The sequence below is a fragment of the Lepidochelys kempii genome, chromosome 2 (assembly GCF_965140285.1).
Source record: "Lepidochelys kempii isolate rLepKem1 chromosome 2, rLepKem1.hap1, whole genome shotgun sequence".
NCBI lineage: Eukaryota > Metazoa > Chordata > Testudines > Cheloniidae > Lepidochelys > Lepidochelys kempii.
This window is the reverse complement of record NC_136381.1, coordinates 168,954,254-168,974,471: the sequence shown is the minus strand read 5'-3', so window position 1 is coordinate 168,974,471 and position 20,218 is coordinate 168,954,254. Positions and strand designations below refer to the sequence as shown.

Here is a 20,218-nt window from a genome sequence, read left to right as displayed (position 1 = left end):
CTCCCCTTGCTTTTGGTTTCATTTTTATCCTAATACTGAGAGACATGAAGGGGGCAGGTACTGCAGAGGAGTGAAATGTCAGGGCAGGTCAGAAAAGACAGAGTGTTATAAGGTGGCTGAGTACTTAGAAGATATTCAGCAGGACAGAGCAGGAGATCAGCAACCATCAGGTTCTTGAATTGCATATTAGGGTTCCCCTTTTTCACTGTTGTGAGTGATCCCTAGATTTGGAGGGGGCTTCTGCAGGGAAAGGGATATATCAGGAGTTAGGAGGGTGGGGAAACAGGTTAGTATCTAAGGCCAATGACAAGATTCTGTGAATGGATGAGAGAAATGGGAATGAAATTGACCAGCTCCAGGTTATCATCAACTTTCATGAGTGTTCTTCTAAATGGCCTCATCTGCCAACGGATATGGAGACATAAAATAAATGAAGGATGCAACATCTCCGTTTGTGAACATCCCAGAAAATGGACAAATAAAATAACTAAAACTATTATTATTATTTAACGATATCATTATATTTTATTACATCACAGTGCCTCTGTTTTACTTGGCAATAACCCAGTTCCTTCAGTCTCAAATTCAGCCACTGAGGAATCAGATTATTGCCTTGTAGAACAGAGAAGTGGATTTATTACGTTTATATAATAATATAATTATATTATTATATAAATGTAAAGACAGCAAGTCCAATTAATAGTTGATGTGGAAGCTTTTTTTAAATTGTGCATGAAAATAATAAAACTCTCATCCTGAGCAAAATGTGGATTTCCTCCAAGAGGAAAATACCCCCACTCCCACTTCAACAAAAAGAGCAGAATGAGAATTGTCTGACACTGAAAGCTGCCTTCAGTTTTTGACATAAACATTGAAAAATAGGTGATTTTAAAAAATAAAATACTAAAAAAATAAAAATAATACAATCAGATAAAGGTTAATGTAGGATACTGGTCTACATTTTCCCCCATACATAACTCCTGTGAAATCAACAATGTTTCTAAAGAGGATAATCTCTAATTTGACAATGTCTCTCAAACGCCTTTCAGGATCAAACCCGTACAGAGAAGTAAACTCCATCCATCATTAGTTAGTAATATTAGGTCTGTGTATGATTTATTTGCCAAATATAACATCCTTGTATAATTGGAATTCAGAAATAAAAGGGCCAATTTGTAGCCTTAATCCCTGATCCTGCAAGATGTCAACACTTGAGTCCTGAGCGTCATCAATTCCATTGTCTAGATCAGATTGGCTCAGAATTTCACAGCATATGGTCAGTTTGCACAGTTGGAGACTTAACTATGGAGCTGCTAACACCAATCCTCCATGTTAATGGCACTTTTGAGCTATTAAGTAATGCCTACCTACGAAAGTGAGAGTATTTAAAATAAAGTAATCTTTCTTTTGTTTCCTCTCCCTTTTCATTTTGCATCATTCTCTATTCCTCTCTGTTGCTCTTTCTTCTTCTATCACTCATTATCATAAACTCTGCTACCTCTGCACTCTGTTCACAAAACAAGTTCTGAAACAACTTTGGAACCTGAAAATCACAAAGGAACTTTGACACATTTTATAAGTATCTCCAAGATAATTTTTAATACAAATTTCAGGGTCTGTTAATTCTAGAGCTTGTAGCATTGATGTGGGATTTTTTTTTAATTTCCCTTCATAGGAATCACGCTCTATAGCCATCCATATGGAGGAGCCTTACTAGATGAGGACAAAATGTAAGTAAGCTGTATATAAAATCAAAAGAAAAACCGCTGTAGCCAAATAATGAATGTTGCAGATTAAAACGCATGTATATTTTATGCAGTAATTTTGCTATGCACAAGTCCATTTAGCTGTGCATTTCCACTGCCAGTGTATGGTACAAGGGTGTGAGAGACCTGGTCTACACTGGGGGGCGGGATCGATCTAAGTTACGCAACTTCAGCTATTTGAGGATAATATCTTTCAGTGGGGTCTTTATTCCCCCATAATCATTCTTCTCTCTTGATTCTCTAAAGGAAACATCTGATACAACAATAATCTCTCATCAGTTTTTCAGGTTTATATATGTTTATGTAAGCATTTTACGTATATGTATGTATGTTAAGGGGATTGTTTCTCAGATTATCTAGAGTTTTATTAACATAGAGATGCCATGGATGATTAGATACAGCACATAATTCCTGAGTAGGGTTACTCATCGGTCAAGGACCAGTGTTCTGGGCCTTAGAATTCAACATACTCTTTGTTAATATCCTAAGGATTCTGAAGAAAAGTTAAGATATAAATGAATCAAGTATACAAAAAGAAAAGGACTAAAAAGGTTAATATTTACTAAGAGATAATAACATCTCTATATCTATACTTGTCTTGCGGATGTGTTTGTGTGTACATAATATCACTAATCTCATATTTATCAAGATAAGTAGCAATTGTTTTGGTAATAAATGGGACTTGAAAATATTTGCCTGCCTTTGTTTTAATAGTACCATTTTGTTTTGAACCTCAGAATGGAGAATGTTCGTCAGTGTGGAGTGGCGCTGTGTATCATGTTGGGTTTCTCTATTCTTATGGCATCCATTGGAAACTCAGTAGTGAAAGACCGAGTGTCTGGTACAAAACGCCTGCAGCACATCTCTGGACTTGGCTACAAGACCTATTGGCTTGCTAACTTCCTGTATGATATGGTACGTACTGTGTAAGGCAACACATGTCCCTGCATGGCTCTAGGTATATTTCTTAATGGGTTGTTTTGGGTGGACTCAGACTAGTGGAGGAGTTGTGTTCATAATAAAATTCATTTTTAATACAGTAGAATTCTGTTGTGAGAAATGTTTAGGGTAACACCCTGTTTAATTGTTACATGTTAAGACATCCATTCTGTATATTTGCACACTGTATTATACCCATTCGTGCTTTTCCACTCTAATATAAAACTCCACCGGACAGGGACTGTGTTCTCAGTTTTCTGAAGTTGACTTGTGATATATATAGTAAATAATAGAATATATGGATTTATATGTAGAGAACTTCCTAACTTAAATGCAGGCATACAAATAAAATCTCTATCTTGCAAACAGAGTTCCACTAAACATTTCTGTGCTCGTGCAGCTAGGTTAGATTATTAGCAACATTAATTCAGTCTCCTACAAACTAACATTCTTTATCTGCAGTCAGTGCACAGAAAAATATGAAAATCTTTCCATCCTTTGAAAATATCAAGAACATTATTGTTTTCTCAATCTCTCCCAATCAGTTCCTTACTTACCAAGTGCAAAGACACATGTATGAGTAGGAAATGACTTTTGGAAAGTAGGATTTAAATCATCACTGTGGCTGGAATTCATGGCTCCACTCTCAAAGTGTGAGAAATTAGCCTTTGCGCAGGGAGCTAATCAGGGGTGAGAGAATAGAATTCACCATTCCGGCTTGCAGCCAGTCTGCAGTGAAACCTATTCACATTCACTGATATTTTGTGTCCCCTGTGTATGGTTGGCCCATGGAGCTATATAATAATGGATTCTGTAATCCATCCACAAACAGCCCGTGCAGCACTGACCTATTCAGAACCAAAGCAGAGACGCTGGCATGCTGAAGATGAATTCCCTCCTCCCAGAAAAGCTCAGTAAAATCACTGTGTATATATAGGTACTCTGTTTAATTATTTTAGTGGTTTTTTTCCTAAGGAGGAGACGTTTTCTTGCTTGTGAGACTGGGTTCTGCTGCCTCTGGAACCAATTGATGCCAATTCGATTATCCAGCAGCTTCACCTCAAAGCGCTCCAACCAATCTGTATGACAAGGGAGGAGCATACTTCTGCAGTACTCCTTATCCTTGTTAGTTCAGGGAAGGAAGGACTCATAATGCAATCCAGGTCTAGCACAGGGCAATTGAAAGCACTAAGCACGCCAAGTTATTCTTGGGGGACAGATTTTTAGAACATTTGTGGTTCTCACTCAAACTAATCTGAATCTGAAACACTGGAGCTTCACCCAGCCGTGTTCTAAAATGGGACTTTCACACTTGAGCAAACTTGAAATAAGAGAACAAAAAACACATACTTGAAATAAGAGAGCACAAAAAGCCATTAGTTAGCCAGTAAATTTCTGTATTCCCTTTGCTCTCATTTCAAATAAGGGTGCTTGACTGAGAGCTTATTCCCTCATAGGGAGGGCACGGCTTCTCCTTGTGCTTGGTTGTGCAGAAAAGTCAGCTCCTTGATAGTTTTGCCAGTCCATTGCTTTCAAAATGTTGTCACATATTCTGGATGATGTATCCTGGGCTGGGAAAGAACAGGGACTGCTTAAATGCTAACCATACTGCAGGTAAGTTAGAGATTCTGAATGCATGAATATATGAAAAGTCAAGCATAGATTCTTCCCAGACTTTTTAAGAGTTTCAGATCATGTCATATGTCATTAATTAGATAATCTTCCTTAGATTTGTGATAAATTTTAATATTTGATTTATTATCATGATAATCTGGCTGTTCTTAATATGTTGATTGATTGAATTAATATTTCCATTAATATCTTCAATAATAAGAAAAATATAATCTGTAAAAAATATTATGAGAAGTTGTGTTGCTCTGGGCCCAATCTAAATTAATGTTGTGTCATAAAGCATAAACAAAAAGAGGGCAAAATTTAAGATTGCATGTGCAACCTTAAGATTGACAAGGATGTTTCAATCCTTACCTGCAAAACCATCACATCTACTTAATGTAATTTTTATTCTGAAAATCCCTAGTGAAAAAAATCCATGGACTGGAGCTCTTTAAACAACACCTTGTTCCACTCAGTGTTCACACTGAAGTATTTTAGGGTCCCTGCATAGCTGAAAATTGCATATGTAGAACACTGTTGCATGAAACTGTTTATAATAGGTGTGTGAGCTGGGGGCGGGTAGGGCGTGTGTGCGTGTGTTTCTCCTTAATTCACTTTTGGGCAGTTACCAGGCTGGGAAATTTTCAAACCAATAGGTGAAAATTTCTGAAAGTTATGAGCAACTGAAAACAAGTAGTATTAATGGAAACATTCACCCAAACTTACTTATACAATTCTCCAGCCCTAATGCCAACGTAAACATAGTGTGTGGTCATTTCACAGGGGCTAAAAATTGATCGGCTGCTTGAATAACATGTGCACTGCAAGCAGGATGAAAATACCACATCCACTTCCTCACATCTGGCTCCATTGTCCTCCTCTTAAATCTTAGAAAATGACAGTCTCCAAGGTGTTAAATTAGTTGGGAACTAATCAGTCAGTGTCCTATGGGATGAGTCTGATGTTTCATATTGTTCCTCAGTTTGAATGTCCTTTTTAAAAATGAGAACTCTGATATCATTCCCTCAATAAAAAGAGAGGCTGCTGTTGTTAATCATTATCTGTAATAGTAGCACCTAGAGGTCCCAACTAAGATCAGAGCCCCATTGTGCCAGGTGTTGTAGAAAACGTATTAAGAAGGGACTGGACTGGACTGAAGAATGTAAGGCTCTGAATGTGAAGGAGGCATGGAGTTAGTTTCTACAACTTAGAATTAAAATATCTGAAATCTTCAAAGCTATTGGGAAAAAATAGTGGGAAGGGTTGCAGACCAAGCTGGATGAGCAAGCACCTCAAACAGGTGATAAAGAGAAAGCAGAAACCCTACAAGGAATGGAAGATGGGAAGGATCAGCAAGGAAAGCTATCTCCTGGAGGTCAGAGAGTGTAGGGATAAAGTGAGAATTGTGGAAAACCAAGCAGAGTCGGTCCTTGTAAAGGAAATTAAAACCAATAGTAAAAGGTTCTATAGCCATATAAGTAAAAAGAAAACAAAGAAAGAAGTGGGGCCACTAAACACGAAGGCTGGGGTGGAGATTAAAGATAATCTATGCATGGTCCAACACTTAAATACTTTGCCACAGTTTTTAATAAGGGTAATGAGTTTAGGGGTAGTGGCAATGTGAATAATTGGAGTGAGTTTTTGGAAGTAGAAATTACGCCACCCAAGATAGAAGTCAAACTCAAACTGCTTATTGGGACTAAATGGGAGGGGCGGGGGATAATCTCCATCCATGAATATTAAAGCAACTAGCACATGAAATTGCAAGCCCAATAGCAAGGATTTTTAATGAATCTGTAAACTCGGGGGTCGTACTCTCCGACTGAAGAAATGCTAATATAGTACTTATTTTTAAGAAAGTGGGGTGGGGGGGAAGTGAATTGGGAAACTACAGACCTGTTAGTTTGATCTCAGTTGTATACAAGGTTTTGGAACAATTTTGAAAGGAAAAGTGGTTAAGGACATAGAGGTAAACAGTTATTGGGATAAAATAATTTTAAGGATAAGGAAATGCAGTGTATCTAATCTACCTGGATTTCATATGGCATTTGATACAGTTTCCGATGGGAAATTGAGTTAAATTGGAGAAGAAGTGATATGAGAATTGAAAGGATAAGGTTTGAGATGAGATGAGGATTGAGATGAGAATTGAAAGGATAAGGAATTGATTAAAGGGGAGACTACAGCGAGTCATACTGCAAGATGAACTATCAGGCTGGAGGGAGGTTATGAGTGGAGTTCCTCAAGAATTGGTCTTGGGGACAATTTTTATTACTGACCTTGGCACAAAAAATGGAAATGTGCTAATAAACTTTGTGAATGACATGGAGTTGGGAGGTATTGCCAATACAGAGGAAGATTGGAATATCATACAAGATGATCAGGATGAGTAATAGAAATGGGATGAAATTTAATAGTACAAAGTGCAAGGTCATGCACTAAGGGACTAACAACAAGAATTCTTCTATAAGCTGGGGACTTATCAATTTGAAGTGACACAGGAGGAGAAAGCCCTGGGTGTATTGGTGGATCACAGGATGACTATGAGCTGGCAGTGTGATGCAGCTGTGAAAAAAGACTAATGCAAAGGAGGCATCAAGTGAGGTATTTCCAGTAGAGAGAGGGAAATGTTAGTGTCATTTTACAAGGTACTGGTGAGACCTCATCTGGAATAGTGTGTGCAATTCTGGTCTCCCGGGTTTAAAAAAGATTAATTTAAACTGGAGCAGATGCAGATAAGGGCTACTAGGATGATCAGAGGAATGGAAAACCTACCTTAGAAGAGGAGACTCAAGTCTCTAGGCTTACCCAATGCAAATGAGGGGAGATATGATTGCTCTCTAAAAATACATCCGAGGAAGCAATACCAGGGAGGGAGTTTCTGAAGTTAAGGATCCATGTTGGCACAACAAAAAATGCATATAAATTGGCTATCAACAAGTTCAGCCGCCTGGAGAGGTGATGTGACTTACCAAGGTCACACATCAGGTCATTGGTAGAACTGGGGTAAGAACCCAAGAACTAGGAGAAGACTCTGCCCTGTGCCTGATCATTAGGACAGCTATCATGCCCTGTGCTAACTGTTATGTTAATGGCAGATAGGAGCATGTATCAAGGGGAGGCTAGATTCTTTATTGTCGAGTGTGTCTGTTACTGCTGTGTGTGAATGCAAGCAGTGTCAGTTTTTGTTAAAAATGTTAGGGGATGCTTCACCTGCATGTGTTCTCATTCATTAAAGTCATGCTGAAACTGCTTCTCAGTGCTCTGCTGTGGTTGCTGGATTGGTCAGTGAAACCCTGGTGCTTGTGGTGCTGCGGCGGCCCAGACTGGAATGCCTGCAATATCGTTTGGGGGCACTGGAGCAGCAGTCCCACCTGGATCTACTATGTGCAGGAGCTAGCTTCTTAAATTAACAGCAAGTGATGGCAGCTAGGATTGTAGGATTGGCACAAAGGCAAATGTATCTATTTGGATGGTATTTTCGCAGGGGTTTTGAGCAAGACAGTACTCCAGCTGCCCTGTGGTGGAACTACTGAGTACAAGATCGCAGAACTCCACTGCCTGCATATTTCTAGTGCGCTATGTAAAATAAAGTTGCTACCAATTGCAAAGATACTTCCATGTTCATTGGATAAGACCACTCTGAGATGCTTTCCTGTAATGTTTCTGTTTTTCTTCTCTTTCTAGCTGTTCTACCTGGTTCCAGTCGGCCTGTGTATCAGTGTTATTGCTGCCTTTCAGTTATCAGCCTTCACTTTCCGAGAAAACTTGGCAGCCACAGCTCTCCTGCTGATCCTCTTTGGGTATGTGATTGGAGATGCTGCTCTAGAATAATGGCTTGTTTCTTACAAACAGAAATCTTTAGGCTTGGTTTGCACCTGCTGCTGGGTGCATGATTTTCTGCCTTTGCAGACGATTATGGGGCGGCAGTGGATAATGAGAGAACAAGCTGCAGCATGAAGCTGAATGCATCGTGTGGGAAAAGGAACGGAGATTTGCTCACTCATAATGAGAGTAGTACTAAAAATGTCTCCAGTAAACACTCAATCTGTACAACAATCTTTTACTGTTAAAAATTGATTGTGTGTTATTCTCACGAAAGGAATCATCTAGGTGCCAAAAATAGTAGCGTAGCCAGGCTTGAATTTCAGTGACTGGGTTGCAGAATATCACCAAGAGCTGAAACTGTCTTTTATTATATTCATTGGTGTGAGAAAGCTGGCTGAGTTTGAGCTCCGGACTGGTTGAGGATATACCTCCAACAAATATTATGAGATGAGAAAGCACTTACCTAGGACTGCTTCAGCTAATTTTCCCAAGTCCATTTTTTTACAGGTGAAATAGCTCCTATAGGTATATAGGAATCGCCATACTGGATCAGACCAATGGTTCATCTACACCTATACTCTGTTTCCAGCAGGGTGATTGAGAAGAAAGTGTAAGATAAAGAATTATGGAATATGCTGCCCAGAGAGGAGGTTTCTTCATTACCCCAAGCAGTCGATGGTTGGTTTATGCATGGGGAGATATATCCCTTGTAAATGTTTATCTTACCTAACATAACTGTCTTCTCATCTATATAAATGTTGAATCCTTTTTGATTCCTGCTGTTGACTACAGTATGTGAATGGAGAGCTACATAAATCCTAACCTCTCTCCTCACATCAATGGGCCTGAAACAAGTATACAAGCCTCGTTCAGTGTCCATTGAAGCTAGTGGAATGACTTTTACTGAGTTCAATAGGTTTTGGATCAGGCCTATGCGGTATGATGCTGTTAAGAGGTATTAGTGCTAACGTTATTTTAGCCAAGTGATGGTTGAAGTTACTTCAGAACTTGTGACTATTAATTAGAGAGCTGGAGCATTTACAAAAGCAGAGCTGTGGCTGGCTTGTAACGGAGTTCAAACCATTAAGGATAAACCTTTTTGTACTGTGTGGGCCTGATCCAGCTCTAGTTGAAGTCAGTGATGTAACTTCCATTGATGCCAGTGGTGCAGGATCAGTCCCTGTATCAATGAATCTTAAAAAGTCCTGTACCAATCAAATGTTCAATAAATTTAACAAGACCCCAAGAAACGCTGTGTGACATACAAATGCATATATTTATTTGTACTACGTCTTCTTTACACACCACCCCTTCATGGCTCCAAACACACAGTCAATTCAGTGAAGTACTTTTGTGACTCTTTCCTCTCGCCCCCACCACCATAAATGTTTCATGTAATTTCCTTATATGTGTATTCCGTGTCATATTTTTTTCCCCTTTAAATTTTTCAATAACAGTTTGTGATCTTAAAAAGGCATTTTCTCAGGCTTTGTCCAACCTAAAATAAAGAGCAAAATCCTTAATGACCTAGTTATGTGACAGAAGCTTAACATTACTGAAAGCACTCTGCTTAATATTTTTTGTCATTCAGGTGTATTAATTCAAGCAGGGTTACTGACATTTTTTAAAATATCCAGAATTCATGACAAAGCTTCTCTGTCCTTATTTTTTTTTTCTGGCTGGTAGCAGAAATTTTGTACAGCACTGCCCTTCATGCACATTTGTCCAAAATGACCTGTCCTCAAGTCAAAGTTTCTCATGATATATGGAGTGCTTTAAACTCACTTTTGTAGGAGGGGAAGGTAGAAAAATAGAATCTGAGACTGGTATGGACTTTATGCAATCTGCCAAAACTCCCTACAATTTTAGAGCTACATTTTTATATCCTTGGTTCTTAGGCAAAACACCTATAGGTTAAATTCTCATCTCATTTATACTGATGTAACTCCATTTAAGCCATTGAACTCCATTGTCTTCAATAGAGTATTTGCACTTGTTTAACTCAATAAAATTTGGAGTAGTGATTTCAGAACAAAGGGGAGGAAAGACGGGTAAGGCATGGAACTGGAAACTTGGAAATAAAAGTTCTAATTTAAACTCTGCCACAAACTTCCTTGGAGACCTTGAGCAAGTCACTTAACCTCTCTGTGCCTGTAAATTGAGGATAATAGCACCTACAACTTAACAGGGGGAGTTGGCAAGTTTAATTCACTGAAGTTTGTAAAGTGTTTTGAGATCCTCACAAGGATGGTGCCATAAAAGTGCAAAATACTATGGTCTCCTTTGGTCTTAAAATCTGTTGTTCATTTAATCTGACGTCCTGCAGAACACTCAGTTTTATAGCATTTCACCGAGTGACTCCTGGAGTGAGCTGAATAACTTGTGTTTCAATAAGACTGTTGTTTTTCAAAAAGACATGAATAAGTTAATTTTTGGTGTGTGAGATGCTCATGTTGTATATGCAGTCCTGCCCGATAGTTCTAGTAAGCATGTCCTGCTTTGCATTTTTCACTCCAAATACTGTTCTTTGCACAGTGTTTATGCTCAAGTGACTGCCCTGGACTACACTTATGGGCAATGTTCTGTGGGTACATCTCTCTCTTGTTTGTCAAGAAGGTGACATTTTGCTCTTTTGTGCACCAAATGGTCTGATTGGGCAACATATCTCTGCCCATTCTTTCTTTAGTCACCTAAATATAACTCATATTTTAGCAGTCAGGCCTATGCTGCCATATCTCAGATACTACCATGTGGGAACTGTGGGTTAATGTTGATGTTTTAATGGTAGCCACTATGCTAAACATTTGTCCATAATAGATAATTCAGAGTGCTAATGTGCTGGTGGTAGCAGATATAAGCTATCGCTTGGACATCGTTTTCACAGTTCTTAGTTCCAGTTCCAGCATGCTATAATTTTTGTGAGGTAAAATCTATAAGAACAGATGGCAGCTGTGTGACCAAAGTTTGCTCTTAAACAAGTTTCTTTTTACTGTATCTCATTTTAGCTGAAGTGTATAAAATGGCTTAGTTTTGCAATTGTTCAGAAATCAAGGTGGTGAGCTACCTGGAGCCATGAAAGAAAATATATGAGGTTAACAAACAGAAAAGAATGAGTTACAACTGGTCCTCACATAGCAGTAGATATGTATGTTAAATTTCTGGAAATACAGGTGAAATATGTATGTGAAATACAGGAAATACAGGTGAGCCAGATAGGTAAGTGTTTCCACCAGTAAGGTTGAAGGATTTGGAAAGGAGTTATAAATCATAAAATCAATGAGTAGCCATTATATTTCTTTACAGTGACACAAAGGATACTGAGCTCATGAGTCAGCTGGTGAAGAAAACCATAAATTACTTATGATGTGGTTTTATTCTTTTTTTACTTGTTTCAGATATGCAACTTTACCATGGATGTATCTGATGTCCAGATTCTTTTCAAGTTCAGACATAGCTTTCATTTCTTACATCTCCTTAAACTTTGTGTTTGGCCTTTGTACCATGCTGTTGACCCTCTTGCCTCATTTGTTAGCCACGATTTCCGAAGCACAGGTCAGTATGAACCCTCAGCACCACTTCCCATAAATGTTGTGTATAGGAATGTATTTTCCAACGCCAAATCACTTGCAGTTTAAATTGTAATGAAATATCTCACTTTTTCTTTATCCTGAATCATTATAGGCTATTGTTCCCCACAACAGTTTATAAACCCATTTTGGTTTTACTTGTTTAAAAAAAAAAAGAATTGCACTCTAATAATGCAAAAACAGCTTTAATTGAAACGGTAATATTTTCCAGGCCTTTAATTCATAATTTGCACATAATGGGAGCTGTTCAGGTCCACTGAATAGATAATGTGTGTTCCAAAATTTGTTTGAATAATATTAACATAAGTGGTAAGCAGTTGTTTACAGGAGATATAGTGTATTGTGTGAATAATAATACATTCCCTCAGTGCATATATGTAACTCCCATTAATATTAATCTCAATGGGAATTGTACATGTGAATTGAGGAAAGGAGATGGAAATCCATAGTTTTCAGAACATATCTAAATGGGCTATGCTGAGGAAGTGATGTTTGAATACAGATCTGGAGTAAATTTTGGCTCAGGGTTTGGGTACACATTTGAGGACAAATTCGGACTAAGGTTGTGGCTCGGTTTTTATGGCACTCACATTTTAAAACTGCAAGAGCACAGGAATGGTGACTAAACTGACCCTGATCATTCCATTGTGCTTATGTGTTGCAAGATATATATATATATATATATTGCTGAAGTAGTATATATGTTCTGGTACTGCTGCTAACCATGCATTCACTGAATACGTCTTGTCATGCTACGATGACTTTCACTCTTAATCTTAACAAGAAAAACTAGAGACATTTTGTTTACATATAAGAATCTAGATACTACTTGGTCCGTAAACATTTTGCTGTTGGTAGTGTTCCAGGTGGAAACAATTACTATTTATATTATGGCACTACCTAGGGACCCAAAACCATTGAACTAGGGCACCATACAAACTTAGAATAAGAGACCATCTGTATTCAAAATAATCTGTGGGCTAGAATTGCATATGGACTTAAGTTTCAAATTTTGAAATGGTCCAGGGCCTTATTCTTCTCTCGCACTGGTGTAAATAAGAATAGACTCCACTGAAGTAAATGGAGTTGCAACAGTGTCAAACTGGTGTGAGAAAAAAATAAAGCTCATAGCCTTTAAGTCTGCTTAATTTTCTATTTCTAAGAGATTCAACATTTTCTCTGCCTTGCTTTTGCCCAACCCCAACTGACTCCTTTCTTTACAGAGTTTGCAGAATATCTACAACATCCTCAAGTGGGCCTTTATCGTTTTCCCACCATTCTGCTTGGGCCAGGGTTTACTAGAGCTTTCCTACAATCAGATCAAGTTTGACCTGACAAGCAGCGTTGGAATCGATTCTTATGTGAGTCCTTTTGAGATGAATTTCCTGGGCTGGATCTTTGTGGAAATGGCTCTGCAGGGCACAGTTATTCTCCTTCTGAGGATTCTGCTGCATTGGGACCTGCTCCAGAAACTAAGGTGTGTGGTGTGTATTATTTATACTCTGCTTTCATGGACATTGACTAATTTCCCAAAGACAGAGGAAGATTAAATCCTTCTGAAAACTAGAAGATAAGACAATCTGATCATTATTCCATGTGGCTGTAATGAGCCCATGCATTATGGCTTGCTATTTCTGTATCTTTATTAGTCACATAGGGTGGGAAAGAGAACTTCAAAAGTTATTCAAAAAAGCCAGATGGGAGAATTTTTTCAGTTATTTGATTAACTTTTAAACCATGAGCAGGTTTCTGTGAAATTCCTTCGCTCTAATAGCAGTTCTGGTGTAGCATCTAGAAGGAATTTTGCCAGTATTATTATAATTTAGATTTTCTCTCTTTTATATTAATTCCTTTACTCCAGGAGACAGGATTTCCAGGAAAGCTGCGCTGGTAACAAACTATCGATCTCTGACGTCCACTTGCAGGGTTCTTCTTTCCCCATGTACCATTGCACTGAAAGATCATGTTGGAGAACAAGCAGTCTCCTCCTCTTCCTCCTTCAAAAAGCTTCTGAAAGCTTGGCTTTTCTGTGAAACATTTTAGCATTAATAACTGCACCCTGCCATATGTTCCATCTTATAACATGGTGAATTGTACTTATGCTTATAATACATAATATAATATAATATAATAATATATAATACAACTTATGCTTCTGAAGTTTGATCCTGCTTGCATTGAAGACTGCCTTCTCTGCAAAAGCTTGCTCTAGACCCTTGTCTGCAAGGGAGGAATGGTGGGACAGAGCAAAAGGGTACCTATATGCTGCATGTTCCCTGCTCTTCAAAACCACCTAGACAGAGTAAGATTGTGGGGAATTACTGATGCCTCAAGCAGCAGTATTTTCCATTTTACATTCTGTGACTTGCTCTGTGGAATTAAAGAGAACAACAGAGGGCACTGAGCCCATGGCAGTCTACTAAACTTGACATACTGCTGTACATGGAGGGAAGGGGAGCTGGGACATGCCAGGATTAGAGGCTGTCATCTCTGTGGTCCTTAGCCTTCACCTTGCACTGTCATTTTGCACCAGAGAAGGAGTGTGCACTTCATGCTCACATTTTGTTCACCTTCAACTGCTTTTGCTCAAGACGGGAACATCTGTGATATAGTATTCATTTTCCTTATTTGTGTGAACCCCAGAGCAAGGCAGGCAATGTGTGTTTTCTTCAAAGCTGGCCTAATTCCTTGCAAAGTTTCTAGCAAAGCCACCTCACATTTCTGGCTTCTCCAGCAGGATCTTTTTCATGGGGAGGCCAATGTCAGAAATTTAGTTTAACTTTCTTTTAATAGAAAAGACCTGAAGAGTTTTTCTGTGGCTCCCCTAGGCAGATGCTTGAAAGAGCTTGCTTGAAAAATTCCAAAGAAACAATTTTTGTCAATTTGCTAATTTGCCAAAATTGAAATGTTGAAATGGAAATGACTTGGCGTTAACAAACTGTAAATGGAGCCCAGGCTTCAAAAGAAAATATATTTCAGTTCCATTAAAATTTTTGAGCTTTTTTGTTCTGATTTGGGTTGAATTTTTCCCCTGAAATCTCAAAAATATTTGCAGAACTAAAAGCTGTTTTCCCTGCCATCTCTAATAAGCAGAAAACTGCTCCTTTTAGTTATCCATGAAATGACAGTGTGTAATTTGCCATTTATTGTGATCTTTTCTTCTTAGGAGTCACTGTTCCATCAGCAGCACAGTCAGTCCTTCAGAAGATGAGGATGTACAAGTGGAACGAAAGAGGCTCTTTGGTGGAAGAACTCAGAATGATATCCTTCTACTGTACAATCTCAGGAAATGTTACCGAGGTTTCAGCAAGAGGAACACCGCTGTGAAAGACATTAGCTTGGGGATACCAAGGGGAGAGGTAAAAGGTTCTATATTTTTTTCCTTTTCATTTCTCCTCTTCTAAAAAAAAAATATTGTGTAATCATAGGCAATTGTTCAGGCATGTTCAGAAAGTCTGAAATCAAAGCTCTGTGGTTGCTAGCAGAAGCCTTCCAATTGCAGTAATTTCTGAGAAATCGATAATGTTGGGCAGAAGTGAAAGCACTGCTGGGGACTGTTAACATCTTAAAAGCAATGGTTGGTGATTGATATATTACTTTTTGGCTTACGTCTCGTTGTTGTTGTTGTTGTGTTCATTGCATCAGAAAGTATTATTTCTTTTGGCTTGTTTTTACTGCGATACTGTATGGATTAAAGTAACCTAAAAGTTAAAAAGCAACATAGATTTTCAGCCTGCTCTTATATGGAAGTAAGTGTTGTTTAAGCATAGAACTACTGTGCATATCTAGTTAAACAATTCACAAACCATGGACTAAATTCTGAATTGTCCTTGGGCTAAACTCTAATTAGCTTAAATAGCAGTTTTGCCTGAGTTAGGAAAGAGTTTAAAAACAATGAGGATTTGGCCTTATGGAAACAGTCCCAGTATATTTGAATGAACCGGAACCTAAATCTGAATCTTTAAACACTGTAGAACCTTAAGATGTCAGAGGAAAGTTAGCTAGTTTTTCCAGTTGAAGAGGTATGTGGAGATTTAACTTCCTAAAATGCAGGTGAGGAATTATTGCCTTTATTCTATAAATGCTGTCAGGGAAGGGAAGGGTATTTCCAGGTTCCTAATAACCAGTTGGAGGAGGTGAGACACCAGTGTGTGATGCTGTGGGTTTTTAACCAACCAGTGATCAGCTGCTAGGAAATACCTAACACAGAGTTGTTTATTGCTAATGTAAGCCTACTTATCAGACTTACAACTTCACTAAAATACAGCTGAAAGTATAAATAGCTTAATTAAATTAAAATAACATAAACCACTAGAATGCAAGCCCTGTCCTAGCATGGGTACATGCTGCAGTGCTTAACTGAATGACATTGGTGGCAGAGGGTACTCCCCTGCTATTAGCACATACTGTTCAGTGCTGGGTTTGGGGCACATATGGTTAGCACATTTCAGACACTGCCATCCACAGTATTGACGAGTTAATGTTTAATATACCACATGCTGGGCAACAACATGAAAAGACTCAATGCTTGTAAAAACTAAACTGGCTCTTTATTAAGACAGCTATTTACAGATATGCTGCAAATGTGTAGTTAGCATTCCAGCCTGTTGGGATCCTACTAAGGATCTCCCCCAGCCTAAGGGGAGAATCCACAACATCCGGGATCTCAATTAAGTACGGGGGACAACTAAAGATAGAACAGGAACAGGAGTGAGGTCACAGGGTTAAATGAGGGGAACTGGACAGGGAAACCAAGCAGAGAACCCCGGACAGCGCCAACTGCTCCTCGAAGGCGTCAAGGGAGCCAGCGGACGCTGACCAGAGGAACTCTGCCCGGATGCATGAGACCAGGGAGGAGCGGAAATAGCATGAGCATACAGACTAACTTCCTGGTGCCTCCTTAAAACTCTGTCCTCCTGCAACCTGGGTGCCTCCCTCCAAATTCCAGGCAAGTTGGTTCAGTTTGGGAGGTGAAACTGGCTACTTGGGGAGCTCACAGCCAATTCCTTCATGGTCGTCTTCATCATGGCAGTCAGGATCAGCATGTTTTCCTGACGTGGCTCGAAGAACATCGTCTGAGTTTTGGGTTGTGGTTGTTAGGCAGGTGAGCACATTTGATCACTACAGAATGTACAGTTGTTTTGTAAAACAACTTTATGTCTGGCCTGGTATCCTCATCCCCAGTGTAGCCATTCTTGATGTGATAAGTGAGACATGTCAGGGAATTACAAAGATGTGGAATGTTTCAATTCACGTGTATTTATTTATTTACGTGTATTTACCATTTATTTTATTACTATATTTAGATAAAGGTTTATGGTCTGTTTCATAAATGTAAATGTGGTATATTGATTCAGCAGTATAATGGTTTTGATTAAGAGGGTTCTTGGTGGAAATGTAGAAGGTTGGTATCAGTGTCTGGTCAAAGTCAGGGTTGGTCATGAAACCACAACTGTGAAATTCCTGACTTTCAAATATTTATTAACTTTAACTTTGAACTTCCAGACTTCAAATACTTTGTTTTTTTAAATAACTGCAACATTGTAGTAATGTAGTTTTAATTTAATAGTTATTTACAACTGTAATTGTAAATTAGTTAATTTGGCAGTGGGAGAATTTCCTTAGTTTTTTAGAAAGTAGTTTTAAAAGCTATTATTTGTAAATTGAAGCAGTTGGTATATTTTCTTAAGATAGTAGGGATAGTAAAACTGTTTTGCTGTAATCATAGTTATGACATAAAGATTATACATATTATTCAATTAAACAGAAAACAATACAGTATTTGAATTAAACACTCTACTAATATTTCCACTATACTAGAGCTGTTCTGCTGATGAACCTTACCAACATTACAGGCTGTACTAGAGGATTCTGGCTAGAGGATTCTGGCTTTAGTTCTAGCTGTTGAGCTGATAGAATTTACAAATTCTGCCAGATATGTCTGTAAACTTCTCTGGCCCCAAGTGATTTCGCTGAAGCAGATTATACAATCTGAAAGCTACGCTAGCAGTGGGTATACTCCAGGAGCTCAGTTGGATCTAGAGAAAGAGCACTCAGACTCCTTGATTCCATGTGGTTCAGATTTGTTTGTGGGATGTTCCAGATGAGGTTTTACAAAACTGTTTGCATAACCAACTCTGGATGGTAAACCCTGATGAAAGACTTTGCAAGCTTTGCTAGATTTAGTGTGAAGTTTATAAACTGTATTGAGCCTGGACAGAATTTTCAGAAAGTCATGTTTCTGTGGTGAATAAAGCCTAGATTTTGTAGCCAACCTTATTAGAATTAGTCCTCTGCATCCAGGGATCTAGATTATAGAATTTGGAATTTCTGCATTTCTCGACTGAACAGTTTGAGATGATAGGTGGAGGTGGGGAAGTAGGAGGAAGAAAAGGAAATACTAAGCACACCCCTCCACTCCTGCCCTCACTCAAACCCAGGGCAGGGGAGTGAAGATGCAGATTCCCACCCTCTAGACCCTAAATCTTGCCCCTCAACACACTGTCCCCTTCATCGTTTTCTGAGGATGGTAAACTAACACGCTTATCATTCGTTGTCATGGTGTCAACCATTTATTGTCATGGTGTCAACAAGAAGGCTCACTGTCATTCTTCCCAATCCTTGGGGACTGTGAGCTGAACATCCCAGCCCTGTCTGCAGAGGGAACACTGGGTGGAGCCATCATAGGGATGTGTGTCAGTGTTTATTATCTTCCCCCTCATCCAGTAGGCAAGGACTTTGTTTCTCTGCTCCCTCAGGTTTTGGGAGGTAGGAGGTTACCTTGCCTCTGGTATAGGTACATTTGCTCCCACATTAGGCACTGTCTGTCAGCAACATATGGGAAATGGCAAAATGGGAACCTTAAAATTTTGAGTTCCTTTCCCAGTTTCCAAAGAATATTATTCAAACGGATTAAAAATTGGTCAATATCCAGCAAAGAGAGGACAAAGGTATAAATCATACACACACACAAATTTATTAATCCTGCTTTTGTCCTTTTACGTGACTTGAAAGGAAAATATTTCGATTGCTAATAATACTGTAGGTAACTATATGTATTCACTGAATAGGACTTTCAATGACACAAAGGGTCCTAAGTGTCCAGGTAGTTATTTGCAAAATTGGACTTAGGAAATATTTGAAATTTTTATCCACAGTGATCAAACTAGTGTTTTTATTACATTGCCTTTTCTCTTTAATTTGACTGAATTACTTTTTCAAGAAACCTTATAAAGGTTGAATTACATCCTGTGTGTGTGTGTGTGTGTGTGTGTGTGTGTGTATATATATATATATATATACACACATAAAACTATGCATTCCTGTGTCACTTAGGTGATTTTTGAAATTTGCACATCCACATGTATGTTCTCTTCACAACTAGTTCAGGAGTGAAAAAAACAAAACATGATGAAAAGTTAATGCTGCTAGTTGTGATATCTCTATCTTTAGATATAATTATGTCTTTTTTCCTCTTCCTGTTAGTGCTTCGGGCTCCTGGGAACAAATGGTGCTGGGAAAAGTACAACATTTAAGATGCTGACTGGAGACATCACCCCATCTGGGGGGCGTGCTGTTATGATGACTCCTACAGGGTAAATAGCATAGAGCTCAATCAGAATACTGTTATGATCAAACCTATGAAAGCCTCAGCATGCTTACAACTCTTTATGTTGTATTCCAAGGAGTGGTTTGTATTCTTTCACAATTTACCACACACTACATTATTATTACAAAGGCTATGGTGCCAAAAAAAAAAAAAGGTTTTAAAGCCAGTTGACTGGGTTAAGCAATTTAACATTATGTAATTCTGTCTGGCAATTCAGTTAATTGGGAATGGGTTGGTTCAACAGCAATAGAGTGGGAGGTAGGAAATATCAGCACATATTCTACGGGTACACAAATACACATCCCCATAAATCAATACCAGACCAAAAGATTTTCACTGTTAGGCTCCTAAGCAGTACTCAGGAGGGCTAATTTCTCAATGCTTAGTGGAAACCCCCAGATTAATCAATTAATCAAGTGCAGAGGTGATCAGGAAGAACAGGGGTATTACATAGCAAGGGGACGCTGTTCCTACCCACATAGATTTGTTAATCCTGGGTATGCTTATTGCCTTGATTTTGATGTTTTTCATGTGCAATGTTTGTTTGTTTTTCTTTCAATACATTAAATGTAAAATGTGTAAAAAAAAAAAAATGCAAACCAAAAATAAATGTTAAAAAATGCAAAAATCCCTATGAGCCAAGTGTGGAAAGACTTTTAGATGGAGAGTGATTGCAAAGATTAGGACACTAGAGAGGAGAATAAGCAATGACATGCCAATGGTTAAATGAAAAAGTCTGAAATCCTGTATGTATAAAATATGTGTTTTTATATTTCTGTCTTCAAAACTGCAATAAGAGAACAGGCTGGTGGAAAGGAGAAAGCTATAGCCATAAGTCAGAGATTCAGTTATACAGCACTTGTAGATTGTATTAG

At 38.5% G+C, this 20,218-nt stretch overlaps 1 protein-coding gene across 1 annotated transcript in view; it reads left to right on the top strand.

Annotated features, from left to right (window-relative positions):
* ABCA13 (ATP binding cassette subfamily A member 13) overlaps positions 1-20,218 on the top strand; it is a 227,009-nt gene that overhangs the window by 154,820 nt on the left and 51,971 nt on the right. The window contains exons 33-39 of the mRNA XM_073329650.2: positions 1,676-1,730; positions 2,504-2,681; positions 8,007-8,122; positions 11,543-11,699; positions 12,958-13,211; positions 14,901-15,093; positions 19,220-19,329. Of these exons, the coding sequence (XP_073185751.2) occupies positions 1,676-1,730; positions 2,504-2,681; positions 8,007-8,122; positions 11,543-11,699; positions 12,958-13,211; positions 14,901-15,093; positions 19,220-19,329 (1,063 nt within the window). The remainder of the gene's footprint in view (positions 1-1,675; positions 1,731-2,503; positions 2,682-8,006; positions 8,123-11,542; positions 11,700-12,957; positions 13,212-14,900; positions 15,094-19,219; positions 19,330-20,218) is intronic.